Source organism: Mus caroli, chromosome 5 (assembly GCF_900094665.2).
Source record: "Mus caroli chromosome 5, CAROLI_EIJ_v1.1, whole genome shotgun sequence".
NCBI classification, from domain to species: Eukaryota; Metazoa; Chordata; class Mammalia; order Rodentia; family Muridae; genus Mus; species Mus caroli.
In genome coordinates, this window is record NC_034574.1 from 123,286,680 (window position 1) to 123,311,394 (window position 24,715).

A 24,715-nucleotide genomic window follows, 5' to 3' on the forward strand; every position below is an offset into this window, starting at 1 on the left:
GCAGGGGGTAGAGGGGACAGAGTGAGAAGTTTTGAATACACTGGTCATGTAGCTCAATCTTCACCCTCTCACACCCCCTTCCCCCGGAACTCCCTGTGTGTGGATAGCCTTGCTGTCTTGCCAGTGAGTTTTGCTGGTCTGTAAGTCCATCCTGAAAGAGAATTTCTTAAAAGGGCTACAGACTGTTAGAAGAAGACACTGCTTTCAGCTGGGAATGATGATCCGTACCGGCCACTCTGGAAGCCAAGAGGCTGAGGCAGGGTGACCCTGGGAGTTCAGGGCCGGACTAAATAGGGAGATACTCTCAAAGGAGATACATAGCAGGTTCTCAGGTCCAGGGGGTACCCGACTTCTAACCCAGGAACCCATGCAAAAAAACTGGGTGGGTACCCCTTACATACTTGTACTGCCAGCACTGGGGAGGCAGAGACAGGGACTCCCAGGTGTTCTGGCCAATCAGTGTGTAGCCTACAAGTCAAAAATGGCAAGAACCCATTTCAAAAAAGAAACAGGGCACATGGTGACTGAGAATATCCAAAGAGTCCTCTAGCCTCCACATGTGCTCCCATACACCCTCACGCAAAAGAATGTGATTCTTACCCAAATATATACTGAGATTTCCCCCTTCCCCACTGTATTCCCCACTCCCTGACATCCCCCCCCCCCCCCCCCCCCCCCCCCCCCCCCCCCGCCCTCCCCCCCCCCCCCCCCCCCACCCAGACCACCAAGCTCAGGCTGTCCTGGAAACTCACTGATTCCAGATTATCCTGCCTCTACCTCCTCAGTGCTGCGAGGTCAGGTATGCCCCACCACACCTGATTCTTTTCTCACTCTTTATGGCAACCCCTTCCACACACATCTGTGAAACAAACACACACAGCTTACCTGGTGGCCCAAGAAGCCTCTAAGACAATTTGAGAGGGAAGGCTGGGACATGAAAAGATAGGACTATCGTGGGCTAAGAAATCTTAAATGTCAAAGGTGTGCCAACAGTAGCAAGTGTGCCGGGGACTCAAGAAACCCTGCAGCTCAGGCGGCAGGCCAGGAGGCATAGACAGGGAGGGGATCCTGATTAACTTGGATGACTGGCTGCCAGTGCCCAAACTCCCTTGGCAGCAGGACCAGCCAACGGAGAGGTGGTGGCTGAGCTTTTTGGAAGAAACGCTAAAGATGACTTTCCACGGGTTGTTCCTGATTGGAGCAAGAAATTTCTCCACATCTTTGATGCTGACAGTGTAGGCTGCTGAGATTCATGGTCCTCATAGGGAGATAAGACCCTGGAAGCTCGGATAAAAGGGAGATACCAGAAAAGCTAGTGCCAACCAGGTGGGTTGTTCTCTCTCTGGCTCACCCTATCAGGAGCAGGAAGGGGTTATGAGAGCCCTCTGGGGGCTGGGGGCGGGGGTAGGTGACTAGTTACTTTGATCTTTTTCTTGATAAGACTACCCTTGGTAGCAAGATGTATCCTGTTAGCAGCTGGACACTTGAACTGCCGTTCAAGATGGTCCCCCAGAAAGCTAAGTGGTGACTCTAAGCTAATTGTTGCCCTTCAAGTGAGTCAAGGGAGACCAGGATTCTCTCTGGGTGTAGACTTGGGAAGTCAGCCCCAGGTTAGGCTGCAAACAATCTGTGAAGTTTCAACCCCACATCTTGTGTCAAGGTAGGTACCCATTCTTTCGTATGGAATCTATACTATGACCTTGGTAGAAGTGGGGACGGGCCACATGTTCTGAGGCTCTAGGGACGCGGGATGAGAGGTGTGTGTGCTTATGCCCTTCGTAGACATAGCGAAGGGACGGCTCACAGCATTTTGCTCTCACCCTGGTTTTGACTACCAGCCTTTCCGTCGACACCTCCTCCTCCTCCTCCCCCATGGCATTTGGGGACTCAGGTGTAACTGTGGGCATCGGGGAAGAAGGAGTTAAGGTAGGGGTGGGCGTGCTTGGGTTGGGGCTGAGGTGTTTAATAGAGAGAAGCAAGCAATTGGCGAGTGTGAACGTGGGCAGCTTCTTTGGGGAGGAGAGGAAAGAGGGCCGGCTGCTAAGCTGCAGCTCGCCCCCCGCGTGTGTCTGCCTGTGTGTGCAGCGTGCATGTGTGTGAGAGAGCGAGCGAGCGAGTGAGTGTGAGTGCGCGCGCACCGAGGCGTTCCTCAGGTTGCGCTGCCTGGAAACGGAGGGAGCCATTGGAGAGGCTTTGGGGGTGGGGGTGGGAGGTCCCCAATCCTGGGAGAAAAGCGAAGAGAGACTGGGGTGGCCAAGTCCAGCATCCAGGCTCCAGGCTCGGTGGGAGGAAGAAGCCAAGAGTGGTAGGGGGGATCTCCTTGCTAGAGACCGCTAGGCTTCTTCCTCTGGAGGAACCGGGGAGGCACTGGGGAGGAGGCCGGAGCTGCATGGAGTTTCTGGGGCGCGTAACTCCGGCGGGGCCTCGGCCACTGGGCTCCCGGGCGCAGCGAGGAGGCAGCCGCGCACATGGGCTAAGCCCGCGCGGCCAGCGGGCGAGGGAGGGGTAGAGGCGAGAGCGGTGCAGGGGGTGCGGGGCGCACGTTCCCCCAGACGGGAGGCGAGGACAAGGACAGGGGAGAAAGGAGCAGCCTAGATCATCGCGGGCTCTGCACAGCCCAGCTGTGAGACTCAAGGGAAAGGCAAGACTCGCGCCGCGCCAGGCACCCGGGTGCCGCTGGGTTGGGCAAAGCGGCCTCCGAACCAGAGTGGGGGCACGCCGTGGGAGCCGGCTACGGAGAGGAAGGATGCCCGCGCGGGGACGCATGTGAGCGCCAGCCTGAGCGCTCGGTTTCGCGTCGCCCCCTCCCTGCGGGCCTCGGAGGAGGTGCCTGGGCTGCCGGGCAGCGGAGCTCCGGCTCCAGGAGAGGTGAGTGATGCTCTCTCCCAGTCTTTATCCTGCATCCTCCCTGCATCGTTGCCTCCCTCGCTGCTTCAATGGTCCCTTCCCCGGATGCCCCTACCCTAGCGAGTCTCGGAGTGGGCGGGTGTGCTGCCCACAAGCGCCTCCTGGACCTGTTGGCCCCGCTCTTAGCACCCCACCTCTCGGGGCCGGGGTGTCACCCGAACCATCCTGATCTCTCTTCATGCTTAGGGTGGGTGAGGAGCGCTGGAATTGCAGAAGGGCCTGGGTACACTCGTGGGAATCCCGGGACTGTGCCCAGCTCGTGGAGTCTTGGGTGCTAGTGGCCACCGGGCTGCGCGCCCCCGGGGACACCCAGGTTGTGGGAAAAGGGAGCTTTGGGTGTCGGGGATCCGATCCGCATCGCAGCCTAAGTGGGAGTCCTTGGTGGCATTCTGGTCTCCGGGAAGCTGGAGTCATGGCGATCTATCTAGGGAGGTGGGAGGTATGGATCACTCCATCTCCATCTTCCCACCCCGATGCTCGCTTCCTTGGGGGAGGATCGGTGGTCTTGGAGCACATGGGGTGACCCTAGAGGCCTCAGGCAGTTCCACCGGGACCTCTGGGTGTCAAGCTTTGGAACTAATCCAGATCCAGGGCAGAGGTAGACACTCCGCCTCTCTAGCGCAAGCCAGGTTTGCCTGGGTGCCCAGCTTCCCCAGACCAGCGCTTCAGGGAGTGAACTTCCTCAGACTTGGTCTGAGGGCGCCTGGGCAGCAGCAGGTAGTTCTAGTCTTGCCTCAGGGAGGACCCGAGGATACTTTGACCCACAAGCAAATGGTGCTAAGCCAGGACTGAGCGCTGCGGTTTGATTCCACAGTGTGGGACACGTGCATCTTCGGCCCCCATCCCGGTGTTTCTTCTCCAAGCTGTTCCTTTGCCCGAGGAGTTTGTGAGAGATCCCATTTGCGCCTCATTCCTTACCTCCAGGGGTAGCTGTGCCTGCATGCAGTTCCTTAGGTGCCAAGACTGGGGCGCCATCCCTAGGCCCCAGACTATTCTTTTTTATTGTTTTTACATAAAAAGGAGACATTCCTGGGTCCACAATATAGCAGCCAAGAGTCGGTAGCGTGTGGCTGTGAAGTCTGATAAATTGTGGTCTTAACTACGTTCTGCAGTGGCCCAGTGCAGTCTGAACTGCAGAGTTACCAAGACCAGGAGAGACAACGGGGCACTGTTCTAACCCTATGCTTTTGTGCACGTGGAGGGACTCGTGTTCTGCATCTAACTGCTGTCTCCCAGTCTCAAAGATCAACTTTAAACACACACACACACACACACACACACACACACACACACACACACACACACTCATCGGAGCTAAGCATAGGTTGTGAAGCTGCTTGGTATGAATTGTCTTACAGGGTAGTGCAAGACATGCTGTCCACAGAGCACCACTCCGGCTGTCCTTGGGGTTGTTGGAGGTGGTGATTTAACATTTTAACTAACTAACTAACTAACTAACTAACTAACTAATTAATGCAAGGTGGGCATCAGTGGTATGGTAACAATCAATGTGAGTTGTTATTGTTATTTATTAGTTTCTTATTTATTTGGTGTGTGTGTGTGTGTGTGTGTGTGTATGTGTGTATATGTGTGTGTGTGTTGGAGGCCAGAGGCACAGAATCTCCCTGAAGCTGGAGTTACAGTGTATTTGTAAGCCACCTGACATGGGCCCTGGGAACCAAACCCAGGTCCTCTCTGCAAGAGCAGCAAGCACTCTTGACCACTGAACCATCTTTTTTCCCCCTGATTTTATTTATCTTATTTTCTCTTTGGCATTACTGGGGATGACACCCAATGTTGGGTATCTGTTTCCTAGGAGTGTTCCACCACTGAGTGAAGTCCCCACTTCCTACCGTTGGCTTGTACTCGCTAATTCTGCACTGTGAGGTGTTGGCTGAAGTCATAGGTCTCTCCTGGGCTGGCAGCTCCCTTGCTGTGCCTCGTTTAGCATCCTCCCATGGTGTTCAGGTCATGGAGACTGTTCATTACTTCTCTGAGCAGTGCACGGGGTCCTGGCAGATACCCAAGGCTGGTCATGAGCTGAGTGGCTTCTGAAAGGTGGCCTTTTCAGAGTCATTTGAAGCTTGTGTGGTTTAATCGAAGCAGCTGGGGGGGGGCACCTTTCAAATTGTTTTAGGATTGTTCACTAAAATGCCACCTCTTTTCTGAGCCTGAAAGTTGTCACCAACCCAGCCTTCACTGACAGTGTGATGTAGAGTCGTTTGTAGGAAGAGAATAAGTAGCCAGGGCTGGTGGCTAAGGTCTGTGACCTCAGCACCTATGATGCTGAGGCAGGAGGATTGAGGCTAGGCTGGGCTGCATTGTGAGACTCTCAATCAATCAATCAATCAATCAGTCAGTCAGCCAGTCACATAGACCCTATCTCAAAACAAATGAACCAACAACAAAATAATTTAATTCAGCTGGTATCACTGAGAAAACTCACAGTTAAGTCCTAATGGGAATCCTTGAACCCCTTTCCTCTTGGTAGATAAGAGTGGGCAGCCGGACAGGGTAGAAGGTATCTGCTGGCCCCTTCCTTCCTTCCTTCCTTCCTTCCTTCCTTCCTTCCTTCCTTCCTTCCTTCCTTCCTTCCTTCCTTCCTTCCTTCCTTCCCTCCCTTCTTTCTTTCCTTCTTTTCTTTTCTTTTCTTTTCTTTTCTTTTCTTTTCTTTTCTTTTCTTTTCTTTTCTTTTCTTTCTTCTTTTCTTTTCTTTCGTTCTTTCGTTCTCTCTGTATTTTTGTGTGTGCAGGTGTAAGTGTATTTGTGCACAGGTGTGGAGACCCGAGGTCAGTCTTGTCTGTCATTGATCAGGTGCTGTCTGTCTTGGACTTTTTTTTTTTAAATTCTTAACATTTATTGTTTATTATTATGTTATTGGTGTATATGTGTGTGTGTGCATGTGTGTGTAGGTGTATGTATATGTGTGAATGTGTGTGCTCATCCCTAGTGCTTGTGAGGCTGGCTTATGAAGCCCTAGGGCTCCTCTAGTCTCTGCCTGAAGCCCCAGAGATCCTCCAGGCTCTTCCTCCCCATCCCTGGGATTATAAGTGTGTGCTGCCACGCCTGGCTCAAGCTCATAGCGTCATCTTTGTGCAGTTAGCCATTTACAGACAAAACTCTCTCCCCAGCCCAATAGCCACTCTTTTGAATTTATCATTTATCTCCTCATTAGAGCTTAAAATACAGGGTAGGGCAGGGTTCCAATTTAGAATTCCTTCTTTCTCTTCCTCCCTTCCTTTTCTTTGAGACAGGGTCTCACGTGGCTCCCGGCGGATCTCTGCTTTTCTGTGTAGGATGGGTGGCTTTGAACTCTACATTCTTCTGCCTCCACTTCTCCAGAGCTGGAATTATAGATCTATGCTATCATACCTAGCTTAGAAATTGCCTTAGCATGGCATGTGTGCTTGGGGGAGCCACTGCATTTTAGGGTTACTGGCACGAGAGCCATGTGTCCTGTGGGGAGCGTGCCAACCCATTACTGTAGTGACAGGCATTATTTGTGTTGGCGTTGGGTGGGGTAAAGGCGGGGAGCTGGTTCTTATGAGGTAATTCTGATGATGAGCTTCAGATATTTAAGCCCCATCCTACTTTATTATTATTTTTTTCTCCAGATAAGATCTGACTTGTAGCTCAGGCTGGCCTCTAACGTGTGACCTTCCTGCCTCAGTCTCTGAGTGCTGGGAAGATAGGCATGTACTGCTTTGCCCCATGGATACAGGGCTGGGGATGGAACCTGAGACTTTGTGTGTGCTTGGCAGACCCCCGTGCCAACTGAGCCGCATTCTCGGCCCAATTAGGCCTCTCCCTTCTTTCTTTTCTTCTCTCTCTTCTTCCTTCCCCCTTTCATTTTTCCTCTTCTCCTTCCTTCTTCCTCTTCCTCCTCTTCCTTTTCCTTCCTTCTCCTTCCCCCTCTGGTTTTCCTTCCCCTCTTCTCCTCCCTTTCCTTCTCTGTCGTTATTATTGTAGATCATTCCACCCAGGTACAGGATGGGTGGCCTGTCTTTGCCCTTCACTGGAGGCTTAAATGCCGGTAGTCAGACTCTGTAATCTCTGCTCATGATTGCAACCCAGCAGTTGTCTGTGGGATTTTTTAAGACAGCATGCTCCCTGATGCTCAAGCAATGAAGCCATCCTCCCTGGATCAAAGGCTCCGGTGGAGGCTGATTCTCAGTGCAGCCAGAAAGGAGGAGACTCCAAATGCAATGGCTGCTTCTAACCTGGGGTTTTCAAAGTGATTTATCTTTTTAATTGTTAAGCATCCCACATAGGCTGGGGATATGGCTCAGTTGGTAGAGCACTTGCTTAGCATACTCGGAGCCCTGTTAGTTCTCCAGCACTTCGGAAATGGCATTCGGTGGTGCACAATTAGTCTCAGGATTCAGGAAAGCGGTGACAGAGGCAGGAAGATCAGGAATTCAAGGTCATCCTAAATGACATTTAGAGTTTGAGGCCAGCCTGGAATATAGAAGACCCTGTCCCAAACCTCTAAAGCCAAAATACAGTATTAGAAAGCAAGGGGTCATTTGGAGTTCTTGAGCTTAAAGGTTAAGCAGAGAAAAGGCTGGTGGATAAGCAGAAGTCTTTGGTTAGGACGCACTTCTCCATTAGGCCTTCAGTGATACTGAGAGATGTGTCTCTGAAGGGGAAAAAACAGAGGACCGGATGCTTATCTTCTGATGCTGTGGACCAGACCAAGCCTGAGGGGCTGTGCCTGAGACCTATGCAAAGCCAGGAACATCAGCTTTCCACACATAGACTGCCTGTGTGTCTAGGTGGAGATTTATGCAGGTGAATACAGGCACCCTGAGATGCCAGAGGCATCAGATCCCTCTGGAGCAGGAGTTACAGGTGGTTGTGAGCCACCTGGCAAGGGAGCTAGAATCCCAACTCCGGTCCTCTGCAAGAGCACTTAGTGATCTTAATTGCTGAGCCTGTGGTTGTCTGTCTGTCTGTCTGTTTTTTTTTTTTTTTTTTTTTTTTTTTTTTTTTTTTTTTTTTTTTTTTTTTTTTTTTTTGCATGTGCTCGGATGCTTGAGCCATGGGGTATATATGGAGCTCAGCAGAGTCTGTTTTCTTCTCCTACAAGGTAGGTCTCAAGGATTGAACTCAGCTCGTCAGCCTGTCCTGCAAGGGCTGACCGGAACTCTTAGGATGGGACAAGCTTGGAGAGAGCTAGCTTGGCACCTGTGGGAGCTGGAGGCTAGAGCTGTCTGGAGCTTCCTGTATTTGAGTGGAAGCAAATGGTTTCAACCTTGCTCTGTTTTTCCACTATTTTGTGTGTGTGTGTGTGAGAGAGAGATGTGTAGGTGGGCATACATACAGGTACATGTGGAGGTCCTGCGGATTTTTCTTTTGCAGTCTTCCTCAAGGGTTTTTTGTTTGTTTGTTTGTTTGTTTGTTTTTCGAGACAGGGTTTCTCTGAATAGCCCTGGCTGTCCTGTGACTCACTCTTTGTAGACCAGGCTGACCTTGAACTCAGAAATCTGCCTGCCTCTGCCTCCCGAGTGCTGGGATTAAAGGCGTGCGCCACCACGCCCAGCTGGTGTGTTTTGTTTTGTTTTGATTTCTTAAACCTTTATTCATTGAAGCATGGCCTCTCAATTGAACCCAGCACTCACTGACTAGGCTAGTCAAGCTGGAAGAGGGTCTCCTGTATTCCAAGTGCTGTAATTATGGATGGCTCGACCCACCCACCAAGCATTCTAATGGGGTCTGTGGATCTGAACTCTGGTCTCTATGCTTGTTTGGCGAATGCTTTCCCCATTCAGACATCCCAGCAACTCCTGCCCAGCCTCTTTTGCACAGGTGATGACCGGGTGATTGTTCTGAACGAGTAACGCTCAAGGGCACAACTGATAGCAATATTTGGCTAGGGGTTAAGTTTCTTAAAGGTCACGGATGTAAGAAGTCATTTTCTGGAACAATTTCTAATTTCCTTTTAAATTTCTTTTCCCTTTCCCCTTTCCTTTTTTATCTTTCTCCTCCCCTCCCTCTCTCCCCTCTTCTTTCCCTTCCTCTTTTTCTTCATTTGAGTAGATCAGGCTGACTTCAAACTCAGCTGTGTATCGGAAGATGACCTTGAACTCCTGATCCTCCTGCCTCCACCTCCTGAGTCGTGGGCTTCCAGGCAGGCTGGGCACCATCGAGCCACCTTTACTAATTTCGTTTGACAAAGGAGGCAGAAGAGGGTCTAATGTAACCAAGACCGGTGGGTGGCTGGTTCAGGTGAAGCAGTATTCTAGGCTTACCAAGACTACATAATTGGTTTGTTTTCCCATAGACAAGGCTGCGAGCTGTTCCCCAGGCCTAGACTGTGGGAGAAGGTAGTGACCTATTTTCAAACATCTCATTAGGGAATCTCTACCGCTATGAATGTGGCCAGTTAAAGTAGGTTGCTTTATCCTATGCCGGTCAAATCCAGGCACTCAAGTCTCCTTCATTCATCCAGCTCCCGAGTACAAAGCATCTCTTTCAAGCTCTGCGGGAAAATCGTGAGTTCATCAGCCAGAGGCGGTGCTCTCGTGCTCTGGAGGTGTAAGGCACAAAGAACGAGGTAAAATAGAGATGTCAAATTACAGAAGCAGGGTGTGGCAGCACACGTTGACTATCCCAGCGCTTGGGAAGCTGAGGCAGGATGGTTGTGAGTTTGAAGTCAGCCTGGGCTTTAGAGCAAGTTCCAGGCCAGCATGAGCTTCATGGGGGAGACTCTATCTTATAAAATAAAATAAAATATAGCAGGATATCATTGAATTGCAAGGGCTATTTAAGATTAGGTGGGCAAGAAGCGTCTTCTTGGGGAGACATTTACACTGACAATGGAATTGAAGCCACAGAAGAAAGAGCTGTGGGACACCTGGGAACAGAGCGTGCAAAGGTCTTGTGGTCGGGCTGAGCTGGGTGTGTTTGATGAAGAGAAGGTAGGCTGGTGGAACCGAGCATGACTTTAGAGAGGCCAAGAACCAGTTCAGCATATGGAGTTGACGCTGAGTTAGGAGGAGGCTCAGGAAAACTTTAAACAGGGTCTGTGACAGGACTGTGGCTATTTATTATTCTTTATGATTTTAAAACATTCAGTTAGTTATTGTGTATGTATGCATATGTGTATGTTTTGTGTGTGTGTGTGTGTGTGTGTGTGTGTATAAAAGTCAGAGGTTTGCTTTCAGGAGTACGTTCTTTCCTTCCACCTTCTGAGACCCAGGGATTGAACTCAGATCATCAGGCTCGGCTGTGAGCAACTTTACCACCCGAGCCACCTTGACTAGCCTCTTCGTTGTGTTTGTAATTGGTGTGTAGTGACAGCACACACATTGTGCACTCTGACCATATTCACCCCATACCCTCTTCTTTTTCTCTTGTTCCCATTTTCTCCCTCCTGAGCCTCCTTCCTTCCCTTGGTCTCTCTTCTGCTTTTATACAATATATAGCAATTGTTTTATATATCCCCATAAACTCTAGGCTCTACAAATGAGAGAAACACGGTGCTTATCTTGCCGAGGCTTAACTTCGTTTTCACGAAAGTGACATTTCCAACTTGTTCACCACTGAATCTGTGCGTCGGGTTTTCTTTTTTCCAATTTTTTATTAGGTATTTACTTCATTTACATTTCAAATGCTATCCCGAAAGTCCCCTATACCCTCCCCATAATCAGCCACCAAACGCAGACACCATTGCATACGCCAGCAAGATTTTGCTGAAAGGACCCTGATATAGCTGTCTCTTGTGAGGCGTTGGGTTTTCTTTACCCACTCCTCCGTTGGTGGGCAGCTCACTAGTTCCGTGTCTTGGCTATTGTGATTATATTGTTCTTAAGAGTCTTGGTATATATGTAGGAGTTGTAGGCTGGGTCATGTGATAGTTGTGTGTGTGTGTGCATGTGTTGTATGTTCACTTGTGTGAGGGAGCCTGTGTATGTGTGTGTGTGCATGTGTTGTATGTTCACATGTGTGAGGGAACCTGTGTATGTGTATGCATGCATGTGCTTTATGTTCACATGTGTGAGGGAGCCGGTGGATGTTGTGTGTCCTGCTTTGACAGTCTCCACCTTATTTGAGAGAGTGTCTCTAACTCAGTGCCTCCCTCAACTGGGAGGGTTGGGTGACCCTTTTACTGGGGTCACATATCAGATGTCCTGTTGTCAGAGGTTTACATAATGGTTCACAACAGTAGCAAAGTTGACACTAAAATAACAGTTAGCATAAGTTACACTTAGTAAAGTAGCAACAAAAATAACTTTATGGTTGGGGCTCACCATGACATGAGGACTATATTAAAGGGTCGTTGTAGCGTTAGGAAGGTTTTGAACCACTGGGCTAAGTGAAGCTGGAGCTTGACTGGAAGCCAGAAACGCTCAGTGACACTCCTGTCCATCCCCACCCCATGCACTTGCACACACACACACACACACACACACACACACACACACACACACACACACACACACACACAGTAGAACCATACATTGTGGCACCAGACCTACATCAAGCTTTCTACATGGATGCTGGAGATTTGAACTCAGCTCTCCCACTGCTCAGCAAGTGTTCTTACCCTGGCCCTTGTTTGTCTGTTTCAGGCAGGGAGGATCTCATTCTGTAGCTCAGAGTGCTCTGGAATTCACAATGATTCTGGCTCAGTCTCCCAAATTCTGGCATGGCAGGCCTGTGCCACCAACATTCAGCTCTCCCAGTTTGTATTTTCCCAAGCTCCCCCGGCATCCTGCACACATCCCCTTCCTCCAGGAAACCCAGCCTGTATCTGTTAGCAGCGAAATACGGGATCGGTATGCGACAGATGGAGAGAAAATGCTTTGCTGACCTTAATTTAGTGATTTCTAGTGTGCCAATTAAATGTGGGGACAGAAAAAAGATGCATTTGTAGTACAATCTCAGTTCTGTTAGGAAAAAAAAAAACAGCATAAAAGAACAAATGGGAAGAAATAAACCGAAAATGTTAACCAAGCTTGCCTAGTGATGGGGGTACTGTGAATGACTGAGAGTTTATTTTGTTGTTTTGATAATGAATATAGGGGCTGGACAGATGGCTGTGAGGTTAAGAACACCTGTTGCTCTGGTCGAGGACTGGGGTTCAGTTCCCAGCACCTATAAGGCAGCTCACAACACTAGTTCTAGAGGATCTGATACCTTCTTCCGACTAACGTGGGCACCAGGAGTACCCACACAGTCATACAGGCAAAACATCCACATGCATAAAATGGAGAAAATGAATGTACAAAATGAATATACACTTCCCTTACAATTGGAAAAGTATTTGGAATTCTTTTGTTTGGCAGCAGGGGAGACAGGGTCTTATTATGTAGTCCGGGCTGACTTTGAACTTGCGGTAATCCTCCATACCTCACTCTCCAAGGGTAGAGGGTACACATGAGCCATCACTCTTGACCTCTGTTAAATTCTTTTAAGAAATATATATTTGTGTGTGTGAGTGTTTGTGTGTGTGTGTGTGTGTGTGTGTGTGTGCGCGTGTGCGTCTGTGTGCATGTGTGCGTGCCCACATGTGCACCTGTTGTATGTATGTACTTTATTATGGGTATTCATCATGTACACCTATGTAGAGGCCAGAAGACATCAGACCCCTTCCTTTATTGCTCTCTGCCTTAGTTTCTGAGACAGGGTCTGAACCAGAGGAGGCTGTCTGGCCGGGAGAGCTCATAGCTTCTACCTGTCTTCATCTAACAGCTCTGGGGTGACAGGTGCACATGTGACTGTTCCCAGATTTTAAGTGGGTACTGGAGATTTGGACCCAGGTCCTCTTGCTTTCATAGCAAGTGCTCTTACCCACTGAGCCACCCAGTTAGCTCTGTTCTGAAATTTTAATGTCAAAATCCCATGGTTCTGATTAGGAAACATGATGCAATGCTGATTTTCCCCGGGGCTTCCCGATGCATGGTCATTTGTTTTATTTTATCTTTTTAGGGAAAGTTTTTAGTTCAGGAAGTAAACTCCTTTTACGTTGGGAGGATAGTTTAGTTGGCAAAATGCTTGCTTTCTAAGGAGGAGGGCCTGAGTTCAACTCCAGAACTCGAGTGAAAAAGCTGGGTCCAGTGGAGCACACCTGTAGTCATGGTTGCTGAGGACCTGGAGATGGGAAGCTGTCAGGGGCTCCCTGGTTAGCCAGACTGTCCTCCAGGTCAGTGGGAGACCCTCTCTCAAAAGACAAAGTGGACAAAAACCTGAGGAAGGATAGCACAGGAATGAACATAAACAGGTAGACACACACAAACACACACACATACACACACACACACACACACACACACACACACACACACACCTTTTGTTGAGTCAGGGTCTTGCTATGTTGCATGGACTGACATAAAACTTGTGATCCTCCTGCCTTGGCTTGTGAGTTCTTGGATTACAGGTATAACCCACCATTCCCACTTCAACAATCTTACTTACTTTCTTACGTTTTTTGTTTGCTTGCTTGTTTGTTTGAGACAGGCTCTCTAATAGTCTAGGTTTACCTCGAGCAGCTACAACTGAACTTGACCCATCTGCTTCCCCCATCTCCCAAGTGCTGGGATTGATTACAGATTGACTCCACCACACCCAGATTACCCAGCAGCCTGAGTTTTCAGAAACTCTTTTAAAATCTAAGCCTTCTTTTGCTTTTAAATAGAAATTAAGACGTTAGAAATAAGACCTAAGAAATTAAGAAATATCGAGATGTTACATTAAGAAACAAAAGTGCCTTTCTAATTGTTCACCCTCCAGACCATTAATATTTCATGTGAGTGTGTGTGCGAACGTGTGTGTGTGTGTGTGTGTGTGTGTGTGTGTGCATATTAAAATCCTCACATCTTGGGACTGGAGAGATGGCTCAGTGGCTAAGAGCACTTGCTGCTCTTCTATAAAACCTCAGCTTGGTTCCCAGCACCCACATCAGGCAGCTCACAACGGCCTCTGACTCCAGCTCCAGGGGATCTTTTAGGCTCTGTGGGCACCTGCACTCACAGGCTCATATCCCTATATAGACATACACACATACTTCTAAAAAAATAAACTCTTTAAAAACTCCTCATACATCGATTCCATTGATTTAGAAGTTTGGTATAACAAGTTACTTCCCCCCAAATCACTGTTTGGAATCCCCCCCCCCAATAAAAGTGTGAAACACAGATCATTTTCCATCCTTTAAACGAATTGCTAGGGAACTTACCAGCACAACTTAACAGAGAAAGGTGAAAATTTTGCCTTCTTAGTACTCACAGTGTTTACTGAAAGCATAATTTATACTTATAAAGAATAGAGCAATTAAATATTCATTAAAAAGTCATCTCTGAACATTACACATTATTGTTCTAGTACAGGAGCCCCAAAGTTGGTATCGTGACTACAAATCATTGGCACTTTTTCATTAACAAAACTTTGGCAATAGGAAAACAAATTAGACGGTAAAGCTAATTATGTTGGTGACATATTTATTATGGTGGAGTACTATCTTTGGGAAACAGGAGGAGAAAAATAGAGTGCTTGTTACTTGGAATGTGGGTATATTTTTGGATGACCTATCTGTAGTCTCAGGACACATCCAGTTTGGAGGTGTGCTGGTTAATTTTTATTATCAGGTTGTTACAAAAATAAGTTATCCAGGAAGAGGAAAACTCAGTTGAAGAATTGACCAGATCAGATTGGCCTGTGGCAATGGCTGTGGGGTATTATCTTGATTGTTAACTGATAGAGGGCCTGGTCCACTATGGGTGGCATTGTTCCTAAGGCCAGTGGGCCTAGGCTGTATAAGAAAGCTAGCTGAGCCTGAGTGTGTGAGCAAGGTAGCACACAGCATCCCTCATAGTTTCTGTTGTACGTCCTTGGGTGTGAGCAAGTTCCTTGGATAGAGGTAATGCTTTCTGGAATAACGAGTAGGCTTTCTTTCAGGTTTTTGCCTTGATTCCCCTCAATGATAGACTGTGACATGGGGATAGAAGATGAAACAAACCCCTTCTCCTCTAAGTTGCTTTTGGTTAGAGTGATGTATCACAGAAGCAGAAGCCCAACGAGGACAGGGTCTCCTGCATCAGACCTCATGACCAAACTCAGTGTACATATTCCAGGTGGTGTTAGAGTGGACTTTCATTCTGCAGTCCAGCAGTTCCCTCCTGGATTCTGACCCAGCACTGGACAGGAGCAGTTTATTTTGGTGCTCTGTCCAGAGGAACAACCTAGCCCAGCAGGGAGAGCATTGTGGCTGGAGCTGATGGATGGCAGTGGGTCTTCCAGGCTGTCTTGCTCTCACACTTTGGCAGATCAAGAAACAGCTTGATGGGACTGTAATTCTCAAGGCGTGCCCTAGTGGCTTATGTCTACCACCTAGGTTCTCTGTTCCAGAGATTCACTGTTGTTGAACACATGTGTCCACGGGAGAGACTGCACATACAAACTGCCATTCTCCTTTCCCAACTTTGTTTAATTACTCACTGTGCTGGCTAGAAGGGAACCTCAATTAAAGAACGGTCTTTATCAGACTAACCTATAGGCAAGTCTCTGCGGTTCTCTCTCTCTCTCTCTCTCTCTCTCTCTCTCTCTCTCTCTCTCTCTCTCTGTCTCTCTCTGTCTCTCTGTCTCTGTCTNTCTCTCTCTCTCTCTCTGTCTCTCTCTGTCTCTCTGTCTCTGTCTCTCTGTCTCTGTCTCTCTGTCTCTGTCTCTCTCTCTGTCTCTCTCTCTCTGTGTCTCTCTCTCTCTCTGTCTCTGTCTCTCTCTCTGTCTCTCTCTGTGTCTCTCTCTCTCTCTGTCTGTCTCTCTCTCTCTGTCTCTCTGTCTCTGTCTCTGTCTCTGTCTCTGTCTCTCTCTGTCTCTCTGTCTCTCTCTCTGTCTCTCTCTCCTATTTTAATTTAATGTGTATGAGTGTTTAGCCTGACCGTATATACATACACTGTATGCATGCCTAGCATACAGGGAGGCCAGAAGAGAATGCTGGATCCCCTGGATCTGGAGTTATGATGATTGTGAGCTACCACGTGGATGTTGCAAACTGAACACAGGTCCTTTTCAAGACTAGCATATGCTCTTAGCCACTGCAACATTGCTCCAGCCTCTGTGGTGTATATAGGAGTGCCAAGCCCTCTGTGGGTGGTACCATCCCTGGGAAGGTGGGCCTGGGCTATATAAGAAAGACAACTGAGTGAGCTATGGGGAATAAGTTAGTAACCAGTGTTCCTCTGGAGTCTGTGCATCAAGCTACTGGTTTGAGTTCACACTTTGGCATCCCTGGATGATGGACCATAAGGTGTAAGCTAAATAAATCCTTTCCTTCCAAGGAAAGGTTGAGATGTTTATCACAGCAATAGAAGAGTGGATTATGACATGCACATTGTTTCTTGCTCAAGGGAACAAAGACTGCATGTGTATTTTCTTGTCGCTGTAACAGCATATCCGGCAAAAGCAACTTAAGGATGCAAGGGTTTGCCATTGTGTTCAGTTTGAGGGTCCCATCCATCACTGTCCTGCATGGCGGCAGGACAGTGAGACAGCTGGTCACATGGCATCCACAGTCAAGAAATCAGAGAGAGATGGATGCTGGTGCTCAGCTCACAGCTCATTCAAGGTGGGTCATCCTATCTCAGCTAAGCCAGTTTAGAAGCTCTCTCACAGACAGGCCCAGAGGTTTATAGCTTATCTTCTGGGTGATTCTAGATCCCGTTGAGTTGACAATCAAAATTAACTACCACTGCAAAGCAAACTTGCCAGAACACTGTCTGTCTATCTGTCTGTGTATGTGTGAGTATGTGTATGTGTGTGCGTGTGTATTTGTGTGTATGTATGTGTTTGCAGGGTGAACATGCCACAGTGCACGTGTAGAGCTTCTACCTTCTGCCTTGTTTTGATGCATGCTACCTTTGCTGATCCTGTAGCAGCCTCGTTGCTCTATAAACATCTGGAATTTTCCTGTCTCTGTTTCCCATCTTGCTTTAGGAGGACTGCATGTTATGTGGGCTCTAGAGATCCAACTCAGGTTCCCCTGCTCGTGTGGCCATTCATTAAATGGTTGAGCCATATCCCTCACTGATAATGCCATGTTACAGTGGAACTTTGTCATCTCACTAAGATGTAGATGGGGAAACGAGGAGCATGGGGATTAAGTGATGTGTTTGGTCACGTGGGTCCACTCTCCAGCACGGCTTCCCTTTCTCCCCTCTCACCTGTGATTCTGTTAGTGGAAAAAGAATTTATTTTAGCAAACTCAAGAATTAGGAAGGCACTTCAAATGTGATGAAAAGCAGGGCAGTTTGTGAGAGTTTCATTCATTCCACAAGCGTAATCTCTGTGTGTACTGATAACAGGCCTAATTACTGTGTAAACATCTTTATAGCCGCAAACATCTGTACTGCACACTGATGTTATATTGCAGCCTCTGGCATTCCTGCTGCTCATTTGAAAAATCAGTTGCTCTGTCTTTAAATCTGATTTATGGTTGATGATGCATTTTTTACGGATGCACATAAGCACACATCCCATATCTAGCAAGAAGGCACACAGAATCACAGCAGCTCAGATAGTACTGCCCTATCTTATGTGTTTACTATTCCCTACATTTTATAGATGGAGAAATAAAGATGCATCAGGAATTCTAATGCAAGCCTTTTTAGGTCAGCTATGGCAGGAGGGTGGTAGGTTCAAGGCCAGCCTAGATTTGAGAACTTGTTTTAAAATCAAAACTAAAAAGCAGACCTAGGTTTGCAGTTGACCCCCTTCCTAGTGAGGGGCTGGGAGTGTGGCTGAGTGGTAGAGCCCCTGCCTAGAATCCCCCAGTGAGAGTCTGAGAGAGTGGCTCAGTGGTAGAGACCCTGCCTAGAATCCCCCAGTGAGAGTCTGAGAGAGTGGCTCAGTGGTAGAGACCCTGCCTAGAATCTCCCAGTGAGGGGCTGGGAGTATGGCTCAGTAGTAGAGCCCCTGCCTAGAATCCCACAGGGAGCGGCTGGGAGTGTGACTTAGTGGTAGAGCCCCTGGAGCGGCTGAGAAAGTGCCTTCCTAGTATGTGGGATATTCTAGGTCCAGTTTCCAGCACTGCAAACAAAACAAAAGAAAACAAACCAAAACAAAAATGAAACAATAAAACCAAAGACTCAATCAGGGCTAGTAAGTTGCCCAGGATACCAGGTTAGTATGTCTGCAATGGATAGTCACAAAGTCTTGCTTTCAACATTTGTAACTAACTTGTTACAGTGTTCGCCTTCCCTGGGCCTGAATTTGTTAAAACAGTCAAAACACTTCTTTGGGTTTTCATTTAGGTAAATTGAGGGACTTAAAAGCTGAGACAGACTGCATTTTTCTCAAGATGGAGATGGTATTTTTCAAGCCTGTTTTGTGTGCTGTGCTCATTCCCAAGCCCTTTGGGGGGGCAAAGTGAAAGAAGCAGAAGATTCTCTTTGCCCATCAAGATCCTTCAAGTTTGCTGAGTGGTGCTACTGTGTTTCTGAGCTCTGATAGCTCCAGCATGGCTGACTCCTGAAGCCTTTAGAGACACCTTGAAGTTGTCTAGTTCTTATCACCCAATGAGATTAAGATTTCGTTCTCTCTAGCCTTCTGGAATTCCATATGAAATCCCCTTGGGTCCCCCATAGGCTATTGGGCAATGGAGAAGGACATAATATTTTATCTTATTGGCTTTTGAGTCAGTCTCATGGATCCTAGGATGTTCTCAGACTTGTCATCATACCATAAATGAGCTTGAAATCTTGATTCTCCTGCTTCTGCTTCCTGAGTTTTGGGATGACAGACATGTGCTGCCATGCCCAGATTAAGTGGTACATACAGGGCCTTATGAATGCTAGGCAAAACTCTACAACTTAGCCCCAAACCCAGCCCCGGCCCCAGCATCCCACATATTAAAAGGAAGTATAACTGGTGTTGAGTACTACTCTCCTTGGTCCAAACTGGGATTTCAGTGTCATTCTGGAACCATGAGTTATGACACAGGCTGACTCAAAATTCCATACACCAGAGAAACCAAAGCCAGACACACTTGTCCTAGACCCATCACATTCTCTTGTAGTTCTAGCCTGAGATCCCATGCCCAGAAGGTTTGCCTGAAGAGGAGAGTTTGTCTCTCTGCCTTGGAGTCTATAGTACAGGGAAGAGGTGTGGCTGCTCTTAGTGCCTAGGATAACTCTGGAACTCATCAAGCAGGCTAGATTGGGTAGCCAGCAAGTCCCCAGGAGTCCTCCTGTCTCTGCCCACCCAGCCTTGCGATTACCAGCAGAAACCATCACACACAGAACCCTTCTTCTTTTGAAACATGGGCTCTAGGACTCCAGCTTATTCATGCTTGGACGGTGAGTACTCTGTGGACTCCCCAAACCACGTCCCCAGCCACCAGTGTTGGGATCTTTAGCTGACATTTCAGCCCGGCAGTTCTTTAATTTGTCTGAACATGGAAATCCAACTCATTTCAGGGATACTTTAGGTTTAGTGTCCCCTACCCCCAAAACCAGTGACATCAGAAGCTTCCCAGGTGGATGGCAGATGGGACCTAGTTCTTCCGTGTGCCTTCTGGAGCAGCCAATGTTGAGATGCATGGCTCTAGGATATTTCTTTCTCCCCCCACCCCCCGCCCCCAAAGGGTCTGACACAGTTGCCTGGAGATAGGGAATTTTGGTCTCAGGGAGAGTAGAAGTAAAAGTGTGCCATATGGACAGTAGTGGTGGGCCACACACAGTGCCAGGGGCAGAGTGCTTAGCATCGTGTGAAGGGCTTCTGGGATCATTGTGAAGTAGTTGTAAGCCATAGACCCAGAGTGATTTGTCCAGAGCTCATCAAACTTGGCTCATCATGGACCAGGGTAAGCGAGTTGTGAGGAAGATTGGGGGGATGCTCCCCGAGGATGCCATTCCAGGTGCAGGGGAATTGTGAGACAGAAACATGCAGGAAGAGTTTTGGTACAGTCACTGTCTTAGTGTTTTACTGCTATGAACAGATACCATGACCAAGGCAACTCTTATAAGGACAACATTTAATTGGGGCTGGCTTACAGGTTCAGAGGTTCAGTCCATCATCATCAAGGATGGAACATGGCAGCATCCAGGCGGGCATGGTGCAGGAGGACCTGAAAGTCCTAAATCTTCATCTGAAGGTAGCTAGCAGAATACTCTATGTCAGGCAGCCAAGACAAGGGTATTAAAGTCCACACCCACAGTGACATACCTACTCCAATAAGGCCTCACCTCCTAATAGTGTCACTCCCTGGGCTAAGCATACACAAACCACCACAGTCACGTCACATGTACCTGTGACTGGAGACATATATCTCTGTGAGTTGCACTTGTGATTGTCCCATCTTCTCCCTTCAACCATCTCACCTACCTCAGCACAGCGAAGTCTTTGCTTAGAACTGATACCTTGGCAGATAATCCATAGCTGATTGACAGGTGACACTCTGCTGCAGGCTGCTTGGCTCAGCACAAAGTAACCGTGCTCACCACCCCGAATATTTTCTTCCATCATCAAAAGACTTGAAGAGTATTTTACATATACAGGAATTGGTGTTGCAGATATAGCAAGCCCATTGTAAGAACAGTTCCGATTGATGCTCTTTGGCATTTGCCACCCAGCCATGATGTGCTCAGCCTGGGATGACTAATGGAATGTAGTTAGCAGAAGTTTCCCTCCCACTTTTTGGGGTCTTTTAAAAACATTTTATTTTTAACTATATGGATGTGCGTCTCTGTGAGAGTATGTGTACATGTTTGCAGGTGCCCACAGAATCCAGCAGAGGGCGTCATATCCCCCTGCAATGGGGTTAAAAGTAGTTGTAAGCCATTGGACCTGGATGTGGGGTTTGAACTCAGGTCCTCTGCAGGAGCAGCACATACTTTTAATTACTGGGCCTTCTCCTTATCACACTTGAGTCTATAATGATTGACAGAGGTTTTTTTTTTTTTTTCTTTTCTGGGTCTCATCATGTAGCCTTGGATGGTCTTGAGATCTCAAGGTAGACCAGGCTGGCCTTAAACTCACTTAGATCCATCTGCTTGTTTCTACCTCCCTAATGTTGGGATTAAAGGGATACACCTCCATGCCCAGTGACAGGGACATTTTCTTGTCTATTTCTTGCTTTGTAAACTGACTTGTGATGAAGTTGGGGGAGGGCAAACTTTGGGAACTCTAATGGTCCAGGTTGGGGCCTTTTCTCTTTAAGTAGAAGAGAACAGTTTGGAGGCATTTGAAAGTTGGCTTAGGGATGATGCTACTGCACTTGGTTATATAAGCTGAGTTTTCTAAGTAATGCCCATACACTAGCGCATTTAGTCCTTTTAACAACCTTGTGAGGTAGATTCTGTGATAACTTGTTTTTATAGACGTGGATAAAGAACTGTGGGGGAATTTAGGCATATAGCCCTCTCTTACCTTGAGGGATTTGTTCTAAAACCCCCACCCCATGCCCAGGATATGCCTGAAACTGTAGATCATACTGAGCTTGTATGTATATTTTTTCTTTTGTATACATCCTATGATCAAATGTAATTCATAATTTAATGTAACTACCAATAGAATAATGATAGCCACCAAAACCACATTTTCTTTTCTTCTCTTCTAACCACAAATTTAATTTTTTTTCTGGCTCTGGGAATCAAATACAGGGCCTTATGCTTGCTAGACAAACACCATACCACTGAACTACACTGAGCTACAAAAATCAGCCCAGATTCTTACATTGCATTTTGACACAAAGGCTCAGTTGCTGAGGCTGGCCTTGGACACATTACGTAGCCCATGCTTGCTTTCAACTTGCAATTCTTATGAGTAGCTGGGACAATTGGCCTGTGCCAACAGGTCCAGCTGCCCTTTCTACATTCATGTCCACAAGTTTTGTAGTTTGACCTACAGCAGTGAAAACACCACAGATTTGTCTCTCTTTTCAGTCTCGTGGGTAGAGATTCATCTTCACCCTGCTCTGGGTCACCTTATTGTATTGTTTTATTCTTTCCTTATTACACAGATGACTTCCATTTTTTTTTACTTATAAGAAGCATAATATGACTTCCCTTTGGCGATTTCAAGCTGCCAGTATCATCAGTACTATACTCTGAGGCTGTTATTAATTAAGAAATGGTTAATTGGAGCAGTAACAATGCAAGGACAGTTAATTTGATAAGCAAGATGGCTACAGTGTGACTAATGGGAAGGTTCTCACTAGGGTAGCCTGTCAAGCTCTGTTTACAGCGTTCAACCACTCTATTAGGCCTAAGTTCCAAAGTCTTGTATATTCCTCCCCAAACCAGCATAGTCAGATCAGTTACTTTAATACCCCACTCCTGGTACAAACTTCTGTGTTAGTTACTTTTTCATTGCCAAGACGATGCACCATGGCCAAGGTAGCTTATAGAAGAAAGAGGGGTTTTTGCTTATTTGTTTGTTTTCTTTGTATTGTTTTGTTTTAGCTTACAGTTTCAGAGGGCTAGAGTCCATGATGCTGAAGCAGAGCTTGCTGGGGCTGGAACAGCAAGCTGATAGCTCACATCTGGGCCAATGAAGGTCATTCCAAGTTCAAACCCTAATTCAGTTGGAGGCCAATGCTATGAGGATTGGCCTGAACACCTGGTGTTCTGGAGTGACATGACCTGGAGATCAATGTGGGAAGAAACAAGTTACATTGGTGCTCTTCAGGTCATCGTCTCTCCTCTACAGTAGAAGATGGAGATAATAGTAGCTGCCTCTTTGACTGGAGAGGTGGGTGATAAGGAAGGAAAGGAAGTGAATGGCTTCACGGAACAGCTTCTTTCAGTACTTTGAATTCTTTAGACAAAGAAGCAGGAGTCTAGACAAGGTAAAATCAAGGTGTTTCTTAAAGGGGCACATTAGGGAATTTGAATGGATGAATAAAGGAGCCATCAGCAACCTTGAAATCCTATCATTCATGCTAGGGCCCTTTAAGGCACAAACTCCTCTCAGGGACTGAGTTAAGTTTCTAGCTCATCCCTTATTACTAAAGGGAGGTGAGGGCAAAGAAAGTGGCTTGTATAAATAGTCCTCAAAATGCAATCACAAACAGCAGCAAGCAAGCCAGCACTGCGAAGCAGATCACTGGGAAATAGAATTTCATTTCTTTCTCAGAGGGAAAATTTCTTTTGCAACGGTAGGGTGATTTGACATTCCTTGTGTGGATTGCACTCATGTGTGCTCATGTGTGTGAAGGTACATGTGCACCTGTGTGAAGGTGCATGTGTACATGTGTGTGAAGGTACATGTGCACCTGTGTGAAGGTGCGTGTGCACCTGTGTGAAGGTACATGTGTACATGTGTGTGAAGGTGCATGTATGCATGTGGAAGACAGAGGACATCTTTGATTTCTCAGGCACTGCCTATCTGAGTTTTTGTTTCAATTGCATGTATTTCTTTCTTTCTTTATTTGTATGTTTGGCCTGTGCATGGACAGCAGAGGATCTATCTTCAAAAGGAAAGGAGAGGGAGCTCGGTCTTTTACATGCATGAACGTGAGTCCCAGTTTAACCATTTAAAATGAGCAGATAAGGGGCTGAGGAGATGGCTCAGGTGGTCAATTGCTTGCTGGATAAGCATGAGAACCTGGGCTCAATCCCTAGCACTTATGTAAAAAAGCCAGCTAGGGTGGTGTACACTTGTAAGCCCAGCACTGGGGAGCAGAGACAGGAGGACCCTTGGGGTTCACTAGCTAGCCAGCCTAGCCTAACATGGGGCAGTTGAGGAAGATGTCTGCCATTAACCTCTGACCTCCACATAGTATCTACATATGCACACACAGGAACACATACAGTTGCATACAAGAATATCTGAAGCCGGGCGTGGTGGCGCACGCCTTTAATCCCAGCATTCGGGAGGCAGAGGCAGGCGGATTTCTGAGTTCGAGGCCAGCCTGGGCTACAGAGTGAGTTCCAGACAGAGAAACCCTGTCTCGAAAAACCAAAAAAAAAAAAAAAAAAAAAAAAGAATATCTGAATACCCCCACCCCCCAATAAGTCAATTGTGATGATGTCAAACCCATAATCTTCCTGTCTCTGCTCTGGAGCCTTAAGATTTCAGACATGTGCCATCATGCCCAGTGCTAATTAATGATTTAAAAAATTAATAAGATGCTCAATCCTTTCCTTTCAAAGATTTGAGCTTTGGAATGACACCTATTCAGTCCTTTAATCTCGGCACTTGGGAGGCAGAAGCAAGCAGATGTCTTTAAGTTCAAAGTCATCTTAGTCTCCATAACAAGTTCCAGGTCAACCAGGACATAGTGAGACCTCCCCCTTCTCTTACACACACATTAAAACCACAATACGGCCCCTAAAAGCCAAAAGCCAAACCAAGAGAAAACAGAAACAAACACCCTTACACACACACACACACACACACAAATTTATAGTCACTTCCAGAATTACATATATAATATTTGCTTTTCTTTATGTACATAGTACATAGCTGCAAAAACAGTTGATGTTAAATGATTTGAATACACAGGGGCAACCTTTTGGCAGCCCAGGGAGATGTGCTGTGAAACGGGAGTCAGGAATATGTGTGGCTATTAGAATTCTGCAGATGCAGCCCCGGAAGGGTGGCCCAGCTCTATCCCTCTTCTGAGCACAGATTGGTCCCCAAGCCAGTGTCCTCTGAGGGCCCTTCTCTCTTACTCTGCATTCTCTCATCCTCGCTTTCAATGGCCTGCAGGCCGTTTGGGGACAGAGGACACAGGAGAAGTCACTGTCTCTGCAGGCGAAGGATAGGGCTCTGTCTAAGCTTCCTATGGCTCTGGTCACACTGGATGTGTAGTATGTGCCTCTTGGCATCTTGGCCTGGTGTCTCTGTCCTTCCTGATACAACTCTGGAC

General features: G+C 47.3%; 1 protein-coding gene across 7 annotated transcripts in view; it reads left to right on the top strand.

Annotated features, from left to right (window-relative positions):
- The window catches only part of Caln1 (calneuron 1), a 473,529-nt gene that overhangs the window by 78,194 nt on the left and 370,620 nt on the right, over positions 1 to 24,715 (top strand). The window contains exons 1-2 of one of the 7 annotated variants that reach the window (XM_021163079.2): positions 2,221 to 2,868; positions 23,300 to 23,357. The exons of 3 other annotated variants lie outside the window; for them this stretch is intronic. Coding sequence is in view for 1 of the 4 variants with exons in the window: in XM_021163076.2 (XP_021018735.1) it covers positions 19,189 to 19,199 (11 nt within the window). In the remaining 3 variants the exon portion in view is untranslated. Of the gene's footprint in view, positions 1 to 1,305; positions 1,327 to 2,204; positions 2,869 to 19,178; positions 19,200 to 23,299; positions 23,358 to 24,715 lie in introns of those variants that run through there. 3 more of the 7 variants (XM_029477874.1, XM_021163077.1, XM_021163076.2) reach the window with 3 other exon arrangements.